We start from the raw sequence: 13493 nt of genomic DNA on the forward strand, positions 1-13493 counted from the left end.
ATTTATTTAAGAGATATTGTTTTATCTCTGGTTGTCTTTGAAGAACAATGGCTTAAACCACAGGAGAATGTCTCAACCAAGCATCCCCAAAAGGAATCCTCAGATCCAATATTCAGAACGTTGACAGATGCTCTCTGCTCATTAACTTGAACCCCATATGGTGTCATTTCCTTTCACAAAGGGCACAACAAGATTACCGTCGTCTACACCTCACAAGAAACATTTGGTCTTTCTGTTGGACAGTTTTGACAAGTTCATCGCGATAGATGTTTCTTTTCCAGAGTCTAAGCCTGTTATGTTGCATCATATTACGACAATGCGGTTGTATAAGTGAAACCTTGCAGCTTGTGTCTTGATGACCAGCAACGTTACTCCTTTGCCAACACTACTGTGACTTTGAACATTGCCCGGCCTCACACAACACAAGTGAAATTTATGGGCATCATTGGCAAGTGGGGCAGGTCTGTTTGATGCAGCGTAAGCATTATTGTAATGTGTCATGGTCAGGCAGGCTTTCTGTCCTCAAAGCGTGACTGCAGTGAAGGTGATGTGAAGCTGACAAACTTTAGCTAAAGCTTCTTTGAGTGCACACACATTAATTCAGTCATGCAGGCATGGTCCTCCATGTCAGTGTACACTAACGCGCACACACACACACACAGTCCATTTTCATTATTGTATTAATGCGGCACTACAGTAACCATGCAGGGTTTATTTTTATATGGTATAGACTAACTTTTATTTTTGTATTAAATCTGCACTTATCAGCCATGGCCTACGTTTATGCTCTGTATCAGATGAATGACCTGTAATGTAATCTATCATGCCCATATTCTAAGCCTTTCTCACTAAAACACTATAGATGCAGAGCATACACATACAGTTAAACCTTTGTTTTGAGGTATTCTTGTAATACTTTAACTGGCAAAACTCATCGTGCTGAAATGTCCCAGTGGCAGCTTTGCCCCGCTGCCCCTCGGGTACCTCCGGGGGGGGGTACACGCTGCTTTGGGCTCGGTGGACCAATTGTCTTAATTGGAATAAACCGAGTCGTGGAGACGACGTCTATTTTGTGGAGTTTGGTATTTCTTTCCCCTTTAAGAACAAACAAACAACCAACCAGCCCTGGAGGTGGTTCTTCGCGGCTCCCTGGAAAAGTCTGCGGGAGGGAGAGCGAGGGAGGGAGGGGGGAGCCGAGCCGAGCCTGAGAGGAGAGATCATGGCGGCCCCTCTCGGACGGGACACCCTCCCGGACCACTGGTCGTACGGAGTTTGCGGGGACGGCCGCGTCTTCTTTATCAAGTGAGCGGCTTGGAGCGCGCAGCGGCCGGCAGCTCGCGAGGCGTCGTTACCGCGCGCCGGTGCCTCGGTTCCCGCGCGGTAACAGGTGTCTCTCTCTCTCTCTCTCTTGCAGTGATAAAAGTCATAGCACCACTTGGCTTCATCCACACACGGGCGAACCGGTTAACTCGGGCCACATGATACGCTCAGGTACGCGGCAGAACGACCCCCCACGTTGGACACCAAGGACACTTTTTCCTTTTTTTGTTTTGTTGCTGCAACGTGTTCTCAGTCTGGCGGGTCGCTCAGTGTGTTTTGTTGTTGTTGTTTTGTTCGTGTTATAGATTTGCCAAGAGGATGGGAAGAGGGCTTCACGGACGAAGGAGCCAGCTACTTCATCAAGTGAGCGTTGTTTCGTTGTTTGGCCGTGAAACGTTTGCTCCCATAAGCAGCTTGTTTCGTTGCAGTGAGCCGTGTGTGTGTGTGTGTGTGTGTGTGTGTGTGTGGAATGCTTTTTCTATTCAATTCATTTCCTTCCCGTCACTGTGCAGCTCTGACACGTTTTAATAACGATTAAGTTCGAACTTCGAAGGCTGTGCTGTTAACACAATATTGCACCTAGAAGCACATGTCTGCATCGTGCAGGCTGCGTGGCAAATGACTGAGAGACACATCAGCATATGGATTAACACACAGGGGGGGTCCCATCTGAGCAGGGAGAGCAATTATCCCCGCCTGCATTGTTAATGGAAAGTGGCAGTGCCCGGACAGGAAGAAGGTTATTAAAATTCTCCTCACATCCTCCATGCAGGACCTCTACTCCCTCCATTAGATAGGTGTACAGCCTCAGTGTGTGTGTGTGTGTGTGTGTGTGTGTGTGTGTGTGTGTGTGTGTGTGTGTGTGTGTGTGTGTGTGTGTGTGTGTGTGTGTGTGTGTGTGTGTGTGTGTGTGTGTGTGTGATACTGTAAGGGTTGCAGGAGAGGGGTGTGACCATGTGGTGACAGAGATGTATGGCATCATTGCATTATTGAAGTAGAAAGGACAGGATTTACAAAGTCACAGATTTTCACACGTCCTTCACAGACTGAAAACGTGCAGGATTCAGGCGCCACGCCGCCACGTGTCTCGTGTTTAACTGGCTGACTTGAGGAATACCTGCATCGCATTTGCATTTTTCATCTGCGGTCTATTGAACGCCGTAAATGTTTGCAAGGGTCCCGGTCGCCGGTGGTCTGCATGCGCCCATGAGATGGTTACTGGGAGAGAAACGAGGACACAAGTACAACCAGCAAATCCTGCTGAACGCGACCGGATAAGTCATGGTAACAACCACAGACAGAAAGCCTACTGTACAACAAAGTGGGGACAAATTCTGGTTGGCCTATTGTGATTTGCAATGACTCCTCCCACTGTGGCTTGTTTAAGGTCCCGGCCCTTTTAGTTTGCCCCATTTGTTCCAGACAGAGGGGCTGCAGGGGAAGGTTTAATGTCCTCATAGCTGCAGTCTCTGATTGATAGTTGCTAATAAGAGGTCTTTCCTCAGCAGATGCCAATATGCAGCACACTGTTACACATGCGTTCTACTCGCTACGATAAGTGTAAAAACTACGATAAAACCGCTGCCGCAAATGGTTGAGCCAAACAAATAAGAGGTCGATGCATTCAAATGGCCACTTCGAAATAGGTCCTGGCAGCTAAAGTTACGTTACATTACATGTCATTTAGCTGTCGCTTTTATCCAAAGCGACGTACAATAAGTGCATTCAACCATAGGGTACAAACTCACAAGAAACAAGAAAGTGCAATTTCCTCAAATAAGCTAATTTACAATTTGCTATAGATGAGTGGCGTTATAAGTACAATTTAAGTGCTACAATTTGTTAGTCTTTAGTCGAGGTAGAGTCTGAAGAGGTGTGTCTTTAGTTTGTGGCGGAAGATGTGAAGGCTCTCTGCGGTCCTGGTGTCTTTAAAATGTTGGTTTTAAGTGAACACGTAAAACTGTTTCAATTAACAGATTTGACAATTTACAGCCTATTGTGTGTAGAATAAAGGCAGTTTGTGTTTCTCCCGTTCACTTGCTTTTTTTGTGTGATATTTGGTAGCCTAAATGTTGACTTAAAATCCGTTGACTAACTGTTTATCAGTCGGCCTGGTGAAAGGATCCTGGTTTGCTCCTAATCTGGTGCGTTTTTTTGCTCTATTTCTCGGGTTGTTTTCGCACCAAGACCGTCCTGCTGCACGTTTCATCGTATAGTTGACATCTTTCTACGCTTGCATGGTGCAGAGAAGAAAGCAAAAAATGTGTTGGGGCATGGAAAAGAGGTTATTGTAAAGAAACCGGTTCCGACTTACAGCTCCGGATGATGCCAGGTGTCCCGTGTGTCTACGCAGGAACTAGGGGAATTGTCTCTTGTGTTAATCTTGTCTTAAACCTGGCTAAACTAGCGGCACTCAGCTGTCTGTGCTATGAGAGTGGGAACACAGGCCGAGTTTGTTACTTGTTCTTAAAAATCAGTTTGGGATTTAAGGTTTAAAAGCATTTTCTTTTGGAAACCGCTTTGATGCAAAAAATGCTTCGGTTGTTGATGTTAACTGGCACCCGAGAAACACGTAAGGCAGAACTTCCTTACGTCAAATAAAAAAAATTGCAAAACGGTTTTGGCCAACTCGAACTGTCCTACTTCAACTCAGCATATTTCCTATTATTACTACAGGGACGTCCCCCATTAGCACTCAGTTTAGGGGAGTTTGTTTTCTGCTGCAGGGGGAAAATCCCCCTTTTTTATAAAAGGCGCGTAGAATTCTTTTGTCTTGATACTGGACTCTCCTGACTGTTAAATATTTTAGCATAAATCAAGCATGCTCTTCAAAATGATCCATCCCATGTCTCTTATAGCTTAAGCGCACAGCGAGAAAGACGAGCAGGACCGAAGTGCACACGGTGCTGCCGTGACAACAGTCTGTGGACTTGGTTTTGTGTTGCTGGTGGAGTTTGGCTAAGGTGGAGGACAAAAGAGGGATTGTTGGGACTTGGCCCCCGGGGCGGCACTCAGATTTATTTACACCTCGTAGTAGGCCCGCCTGCAGACCTGAACTATCTCATCAATGGCTGATGTTATGTTTCTTTTTGTGTGCCAGAGTGTAAGGAGCTCAACTCAAACAAAGAAAGGATGTATGATCGCTTACACTACTTTCAATATACAGACATAAACAGATCAATAAGTCAAAAATGTCACAATGGATAACTTCTCAGAACTATCGGACGAGGTCTGGCCCCATCTGACACAGATTGAAGCAGAGCGTCTCTGGCTGTCATACTTCTGGTAAATCTCCAAGCAAGTGACCCAATTTGGAAATCATCTTTTAAAATCTTTTTGTTGTCTGAAGATATTCGGGCGAGGATGAGATAAGGACTGTGTGTTGAGGTGAATATGTGTAATGCAGTCTATTTAAGCCCGGTTAGTTTGACGGCAAAACAAAGTCAGTAAAAGACACAAAACGATGCTTAATGTACAATTATGCACAGTAATACTAAGAAACATTTCCTTTTCATGTTTTAACAGAGGAGGTTCCAGCTAAAATGAACCTCAATGCATGTGTCACTTGGTTGGAGCTGTGGAAAGTTAGTTTTACTCTCGCTGTCCCTCACTGAGCATACGTGCAATTCTATCGCTCCCCGAGGGGAAAATGACCCCACTGAGGTACAATAGTGTCCTGTTGTGGACACAGTTCACATTGTTGAGTGGACTTTCAATGCTGTGGAAGTCCAGGAAGGAGAAGTGATATGTAGAACTCGCACAAAAAAAGGTCTCAACTTCACTTCCTCGTCTGTTGTGATGACCCCATCAATATTTCATAGTGTTTATCTTCCCATTCTCCTGCTGCTTGTTAAGTTTTTATCTTGTGCTTGCATTTATTTAACCAGCTGTCTATTTCAGGACGGAATGAGTTAATTAGCCGGGGGGTGTTTGGGGACTTTTGAAGCAGGGCATTTAAATAGGGGATGAAACATAAGTTTAGGGTCCCTGCACGCCCTTATCTTTGGGCTGTTTAATGAGGCTTTCTTTTTCTGCTGACGCAGCAAATCCATACCTCCACTGCTGAGTTAAAAACCATCATTGCCAAAAAAGATTAAAGAAAAAATGTGCCCGATTTGCTCCAAAACCTTTGCCCTTGTAGATTGTAAATGGTTTTAACACAGGAGATATTTCTGCGTAAATGTAAGGCTCAATCCGCACAGCATGCAACAGTTCCTCGAATACTAAAAAACAATTTAAGCCCAGCTATGTGGGAACGTTACGTCTCTTCATGAAACTATCCAAACTTTCACACCAGGTGAAACTTCAAAAGTGTCCTCTTGTGCACGGGCATTTCTTGTGAGTCGACAGACCAAAGTGGATTTAGGATATGAACTTTAAAGGGTTTTCCTGACGGGTCCTCCTTTGGGCTCCGGCAGGAAGACAATCCTCTTAGTTGTTTTTTCAGAGAGGCAAAGAGCTGGCAGAATCTCACCAGTGAACAAATGGTCATTTCTCAGATTAAGACTCTTACTTAAGTAGAGCAGTCCCCCGCGGATACCAAGATGGAAATTGGTATCTATAAATCCATTGTGATGTTGAAGTGCGAACATGTACAAGCGATGCTTGTGTGTTACAGACAAATAAGAGTGGATGAAAGTGGATGTGTCGTTGTGTTCATCACGTTGTATCTTTATCGCACAGATGTTTCAGGTCACATAACACCGACGACGTTTCTACTGTATGGATGATTCAATGAGAAAATGTTAATTACATACTTATTTAGTGCACGTATGCAGGTGGCCCTTCTGGATAACTGTGTTTAATTTTGCCAACCACTTCAGCCCACTGAACTATGGTTCAGAAATGTCACTATATGTATTTGTGCATAGTTGTTATAATTTTGCACTAACTAAAGTTATGAGCCATATTGAGACTCACGCCGTCTCAGATATACATCACTTTTGCTTCCTTCACTCAGGCTTTTTTTATTGAGACAGTGACCTTCAGCCGTGACCTCAGGCTGAAAATAGATAGTATGAAATGTTGGTGTCATTCTTGACAGGCAAAATCCTGTTGTATCATATTACCCTCATCTTAGAAGAAGGAAAAAAAGAGCTCTCCAATCCCACCGTGCTGCAGGAAACGCTTTGTCAAGTTGGACTTCCTCCCTTTATGCTTTTAAGTGACTGCTGGTTGGAGAATGTAGGTTTCATACAAATTTTTCATTATTCAATGAATGAAAAATCGTTATCGTTGTACATTTAATTTCCCCTGCTGATCAAATTTGAAAATGATCAATTGACTGAACAGCCCCGAAAATATTTGAACATGGGTTCCTATTGAGCACCAAAGTGACATTTTGTCTTGCTGCATCATTTTCTCTTGTTGTGCTGCTCTTTCCACCGTTGGAGGCTGAATTAACAGGATGTGTTTATTTCAAGGTCAATAGAAAAGCAACCTGATTCTCCAGATGTGTTCCAGATTTTAGATTTTAGAATAAGGGTATTTCTCTCTCTAACTTTCACACCGCCGCACAAATAAACCTACGTGGAAGATAAACAGTTTATTCCCAGATAACAAACGTGCATTGAAGCACAAACATTTATCCTCTGAAAATGACAACCCTGCGCGAGCCGGCACTGCAGATGCAGCGATTCGGAAAGTAACAATTAGCATTTGTGCCAAGAAATGGCAAATGGGATGTTGATGAGGTAGCGAGTCCTCTCTCTGTTGCGTGGGGGATTTATGTTGACCATTTGTCATTATCAGTGCATCCTGGTATCATGTTTGAATCGGGTCCAGCTATTATGTTTGTGCATCTATCTTCTGCGACCTGACCAGTGGGGTTTATAAACAGAGCTGTGTTGTCAAAATCATGTCACTCGGGTGACTTGTGGCCGTTAAACAACACATCCTGTATAGATCTGGGGGTTAAAAGCGGCGGACTGAATAAAGCCGATGAAAACAATGATGCGCTTCAGAGTCTGCCACAGAAGCCGTTTGTGCTGCAGAACACACAAAGCTTCCCATCGGGCCTTGTTTGCACTCGTCAACCCACCAACCTGCAATGAATGACTACATTAAGAGCTGCCGGCCCGAGGTGTCCCTCTGTTGGATGATACATTACCTAGAATGTCATTTATGGTCTGCACCAGCTTGAGCTGGTTGACCAGTCAGATCTGGGAAAGGCCCGAGCCGGGATGGGGACCTGCAGCTGCCTGCCTGTCGGCCAAAGGACTCACTTTGCTGGTCGTGAAACGGAGGTGGAGGTGGAGGCGGAGCCCTCCGGCATGGAGGAGGAGGAGGGGGAGATGGAGACGAGGTAACGCTGGCTTATTGCTAACAGTTCACTTTCGTCTTCTGTTTTCACGCTTAAACTTTACCACAATCTCTCCAGATGGTGAAAGAAAATCACATGCAACAAAACTGTAATTCTATAGAAAGACAGCAACTTTTTTTTATTTTTTTAATCACTCTTTTTTTCAAATTGATAATAGAAGGAAGCTCTGCACCTGAGTAAATTCTGCTTGGCCGCGTGGAGTAAAGAAGGAGTTTGTACACCCCCCCTCTGATTGAATTCAGATGACAGATCTTTGTGCCGCATTCTGTCAGAGCCTCAGCGTGACTCGGGCCACTGCAGAGAGAAGCAGGTCCCACACTGTTCTCCCTCTGCAGCAGATGCGTATGAAGAGAAGTGATCAGCAAGCAGCCACAAAGGTGGAAGATGGATGTTGTGTAAGAAGAGAAAGCATTTCTAGCAAGCATTTGGCAGACCTAACAATCCTCATGAATTACTGTTTTGGTTTAAAAAAAGGGATTAAACATGATGAACACGACAATATATCACTTACATCACCAGAAAACTATCTTTTACAAAGTAGTGTAACGCCATCGATTTTCAGCAGGCATAGAACATTTTCATTTAGATAGAAACAGCTAAGATACGGGGAACGTATCCATTTGTTAAGTTAAGACACAATTACATGCTGCTGATCATTAAAATCCAAACCAGCTGTGAATCTACAAGCGAACCGGAGAAACTACTTCTATGTAAAAATCATTGTTTCACAGTGTGGCAGTTATAAATATTTGTTTACAATAGTCAAGTGGATAGTTTTCTTTTGAGAAAGGCGTCACTTGTACTGAGAAACCACCACAATGCGTCAAATCAGAGAAACGCAGTTAGCGATGACTTGGAGAACATAGTGGGACAATTTGGACTTTTTGCTCTTGTTCTGCTGACATAAATGCCCTGTTGGGACACAAAAGTACCATCTTCACATTGTGTGACTGTTCGTCATCGGGGCAAAATCTGGTCACTCTCCAGGACATTATTTTTCAGGAACTACTACAAAAGCATTTTTGAGAGTTTGTTCATTTGCGTCTGTGAACAGATGTTGGAAATGTGATGTCAAGATGCAGACATGAAAGCAGACAGATGTGTAGTGGGGTTCATACTGAAGGCTTATTTTTACGATGGCTGGAGTGCGAGTACAGAGGTACTTGTTGGTTCTCACGCGACTTTGTGTCATAGCGGGTGTAAAGATGGCCTTAGTTTAAGCCGCTTTAGAGAAATGTTCACTTAGAAAACGATTTATTGGCGTCTATACTGCATTTTAACCGTGTTTACATGCACATTAAAAACAAGTTTAAAGCAGTGATGAGTTTGTGCCTGACTGACTCTTCTGATTACGCGACTGTTTCGTCCGTCTTGTCGTGATTGACAATGAATCATCTTTCTTGGGACCAATAGACAAATTCTTCTATGTAGAAGCAAACATGTTTCACCTTGAAGCACCTTGAAGATCTGTAGAGATTTCGTCTGAAGTTGACATATGTTTTACCGATGAAACGACCAGCAATAAAGATGCGCCGTGGCCTTTTACTCATATACATAGTTCTGTACATATTTCTTCAGCTATATCAATCAGCTCAAGTCTGAAAAAACACTTCAATAAGCTCTGTTCTGCAGCAGATGAAAAATGTGTTTCATTGTGGATTACTTGATTGACTATTGCTGTTCCTATTACTGGAATATTGAGTGTGTAAAAAGATAAATGAATCGGGCCGCCCGGCCAAAGCCACAGAGAGCAGATCATGTTGTTTGGGCGATTTCCCTCACGGCGGCGTTTATTGAACACATCGGCCGCAGCGTGTGAGTTCCACCAAAGCTGTCGAATTGAATTTGCTTTAGTGCAGAGATGCAAGGCTAATTCCTTATTCATGATCGGATTGATTCCCCTTTGTTACTACTCCTAAATCTTCTTTGTGATTTACTGCCCGAGATGAGGCTCTGATGTAAAGCAAAGAGACGGCTGCTTGAGAAGGTGTCCAACTAGTGTTTGTCTCGGTGAAGACGAGGTTATGCCCCTGATGGGTGAGCTGGTGGAGTACGTGCACGTGTTGGTCGCGATGTGCCTTTCTGCAGAGAGCCACTGGGTGGTGCTGTTCAGTCCAAGTCTGTTTACTGCGGTTTTAAATGGTTTTCTGTTTTTTTCCTCCAATGACTTTCAAGACGGGCTTTTCTTCTCATGCGTGTTTGTGTCCATTTGCCGTTGAAAAGGAAGTTTGTAACTCTTTATTCGTCATATGATAGGAGCATAATTTGGTTGAATCATTTCTCAGTCATGATGTCATTCTCCTGTATTTCACTGTGCCGCGTGCTTACTCGACAATGTTTCCTGCCTTTCTGAGGGATTTTTTTAATATCACTGGGTGTGGTACACAGAAACGTGCTTGCTTGATGGCTTACTGATCGGCTAATAAAAAAACGAGTGGAGTTATGTTCATAGTTTCAGACGGGAAACGTGGAAGCAGGTGATGGTGAGGTATGAATGCTGACCTGGCCGTCCATCATACATATTGACTTAAACCTTGTCTGGCTCTCTGCTCTTATCTCTCTGTCTGTCTGTGGATTATTGAACCGGCGCCGCAGCAGCCTGAGCCAGCCGCTCCGCTGTAGTCTGCGCTCCGTCCCCTTTCTGATGGGGACGGGAATCTGATAAAGACGACTCTGGGTGAGACCGGGGGGGCTCTGGTTGCAGTCAGAGACCAAGGTCAGCACTTTAACATTAACTGGACAACAACGGTCCGGCTCCTCTCCTCCTCGTCTGATTCTTCTTTGTCTTCTTCTGAGGGGTTGAACGATGGGGTGTGATCATGGTGTTCTTCCCTGGAGAGGCTGAGCTGAGCTGTGTGCTGTACGTGCTGCCAGAGTAACCGAGGGATCCGGGGTAGAGAGAGAGGGCTGAAACAGCAGTTATCCTCCTATCCGACACCACTCTTTTCTGCCTGTTCAAGCAAACCCACCTAACACTGTGCACACAGTTAATAGAGGCTTAGTTAGCATGCATTAGGAGAACGGTAAGGCGCAGTCCTTTATGGGTCGTCCTCTGGGTCAGGACAGTTTTGAATCGGACTTACTGTTCTCCACATGTGATCACTGAACTGGTGAGTAGCTGCATCGTAGCTGTCAGACCTGCACTGGAACCATACTATAGAGTAAGACCGGGAGGATTAAGCTATTGTATATGTATGTGCATTTATAGTACAACCTTCTATTCAGATGTCTGTTCATTTCAGTTGTGGTCTACAGTTTTTTGGGGGCTAAACTATTGGTTGTGGAATTAGTGGAAACATCCTGTTCCTGCAGTAAAGTCAAGGCCCTGCATTCAAAATATGACATAATTAAAAGTAGGTCATTATTATTAACTAAATAAACGGTTTTAGTTACAAGTACAACTACTCCTTGTAATCACCTCCCTTTGCTCTTGGATTATTACTGATTTACTATTGTACTGTATGGAATCTTTAACCACATTTAATATAAAAACAAATATTCCCCCTGAAATGTGTAGAAGTATGACAAAGAAGTAGTATTTAAATATTGAAGTAAAATGTTTGTAAATGTGTTTTGATAAAGCATAGATTTTTTTTAGTATTGCAAAACATTCCCCTTTTTAAACTAATAATAACTTACACTTGGTTTTCTTTAAAAACTTTATTTCGTTAGAAAAGTAGTATGTCAGACTTTGGATCCATTGTTTTCCAGTGAATGGCCGTTTCAGATTTCAATGGCGTGCAAATCACAGTTTACCCATCCAGTGAAATGGATTACTGTACAATAGAGCGAACGCACACATGAAAATGGCCGTAGGTGGTGTTTGGAACCAGAGCTCTGTAGTGTACTGGTGTCATCTCCACAGCGCTTGAGTGGTTCGCCGGTGCCTTGGGGCTTCTGGGAAATGCTAACGAGCAGTGAAGCACAGTGTAGATGGATGAGAAAGAGCAACGGGGGGTGAAATGCGGGGGATGAGCGCCACAGCGACCGGATGCATTACCTGCATGTTAGTCTGTGACTTCTTGAGTTCATGCTTTTGCAGAAAACATTTTTCACTTGCCCCCCCCCCCCCCCCCCCTCCTCCCTACACACTTCCTCTTAGAAGTATTAGGTGATAGAAAGCATTCGCAGCATGGTGTAGTCATCAGTCACTTCAGCTGTTAGGTCACAGCCAAGTCTTCACTTCCATTTTTCATGCTATGAATTATATCTCCCCACCTCCCTCCTCTGTTACACTATTTCCTTTCCAGGCCTTGAACAATCATCCTGTGTAGTCAAATTAGCGTTGTTGTTGTTTATTCTATAGTATCACAAGTGGAATTTCAACAGCATCTCTTGCTTACTTACGGCTACAGATCAGAACGTATAAGCTTAATGCAATTATCTATTGCAACAAAACACCTTTTCTCTCACTTTCACTCGATCACTTCCTCATTTCTCTCTTTTTTTCCCCCTCACTCGACTACTGTAATTGCTCCTTCGCCCTCCTCATCCCTCTGTCCTCTGCTCGCCGGGCATATTGCCTGACTGACTGCAGAGGGAGCGGAGAGGACGTCCGGTACGGGCAGATGCTCTGACGGAAGTGCTCCACCGAGAAACGCATATATTAAACGAGGGAGGAGGAGGAGGGAGGGAGGGAATGTGAGCGAAGAGAATATGATTATACGGGTTACGGCTAATGCTTTGTTCCTGGGGTTTTACTTTGTGCTCGGGGGCCTCTTACATGTGTTTGGTGAGGTTGGCTCCCATTAGTAACACCCATCACCAGCCCCGCGCTCCTGCAGTCAGGGGAAGCGTGACCGCGATTACGTGTATTTTTAGCTCCACCTCAGCCGCGGGCGGAGCGGGAAAGGGAATGTTTTGAATGAATCACAGCCACCGTGCAAATGCTGAAGACGCCAGCAACAGCAGCACCAGCGGCTGAGAGGGTACACACACACACACACACACACACTCAGGCACCACTGAGAGGAGCAGAGCACAGCACAGCAAATCACAGACCTGCAGCAAACCATGTTGGGCCAACCAGGACAGGCAACCGTACACGTCCCTTACAAGAGACAGCCGGCGTATCGTGCGACTCACAGGTGTGTATCCCGGGCCCATCTCCACCAACACATACGCGGGATCGTATTGCTACGTAGCGACTCAGGAGGTGTGTCTGCTGAGGCGGGCCAGCAGCCGCAGGAGACAAAGTGCTTGGAATTGCAGGCTGTTAAGTGTTTGCAGGCGGGAGACTTCACATGCATGCTGAACAGTGTCTACCTATCGTTTGCTTTGGCGGCGGAGAACGCAGCGGGCTGTTTTGCCTTTCTGGATTGCCTTCGGGGAGCACATACATCAATGTGTACTAATGGTGCAGTCTCTCCAGGAACGAGAAGACAGAGAGGGAGAAAGGGGGAGAGATGCTCTCCGCAGTGACTCATGATCACAGGTCACTGACCGCGGTGTTGATGTCAGCTGAGCTGTGATCTCTCCGGCTGATTGTGATGCTCTTCTGTATGCAGGGTTAATGTGGGATGTCCCTATCGTTTAGACGGCGGTTGAGGTTTGATTCGGGGCTCCTCACTTCTATGTGAGCTACAGATACACTTTTCAAAGGAATGTACTTGTTTACAGGGGTTTTGCACATCTGCTCTTAGGTCTCAGCCCACCCAGGGACACCCACAGAGTATACTGTATATATGCCTATTTCTGCATATTTGACTTTTCCATGTCTCCGCTGTAATTGTATTTTGTTTATGCCGAGCTCTCCAGTCAAAGTGTTTCCCCAGTCTGCAGCAGAGTGACTTGAACACGTATGCAGCAGCACATGTACTTTTCAAAATCTATTTTAGCTGTTTTGTGGGTG

At 44.8% G+C, this 13493-nt stretch overlaps 1 protein-coding gene across 22 annotated transcripts in view; it reads left to right on the forward strand.

Annotated features, from left to right (window-relative positions):
* Positions 1–1167: 1167 nt before the first annotated feature.
* plekha7b (pleckstrin homology domain containing, family A member 7b) overlaps positions 1168–13493 on the forward strand; it is a 54392-nt gene continuing 42066 nt past the window's right edge. For 17 of the 22 annotated variants that reach the window (XM_078085183.1, XM_078085187.1, XM_078085185.1 and 14 more), the window contains exons 1-3: positions 1170–1302; positions 1415–1491; positions 1626–1683. In XM_078085183.1, the coding sequence (XP_077941309.1) occupies positions 1220–1302; positions 1415–1491; positions 1626–1683 (218 nt within the window). In that variant the 5' untranslated portion in view covers positions 1170–1219. Of the gene's footprint in view, positions 1303–1414; positions 1492–1625; positions 1684–10107; positions 10131–10687; positions 10753–12562; positions 12730–13493 lie in introns of those variants that run through there. The other 5 variants (XM_078085184.1, XM_078085196.1, XM_078085202.1 and 2 more) reach the window with 5 other exon arrangements.

This window comes from Gasterosteus aculeatus, chromosome 12 (genome assembly GCF_964276395.1).
Source record: "Gasterosteus aculeatus chromosome 12, fGasAcu3.hap1.1, whole genome shotgun sequence".
Classification (NCBI taxonomy): domain Eukaryota; kingdom Metazoa; phylum Chordata; class Actinopteri; order Perciformes; family Gasterosteidae; genus Gasterosteus; species Gasterosteus aculeatus.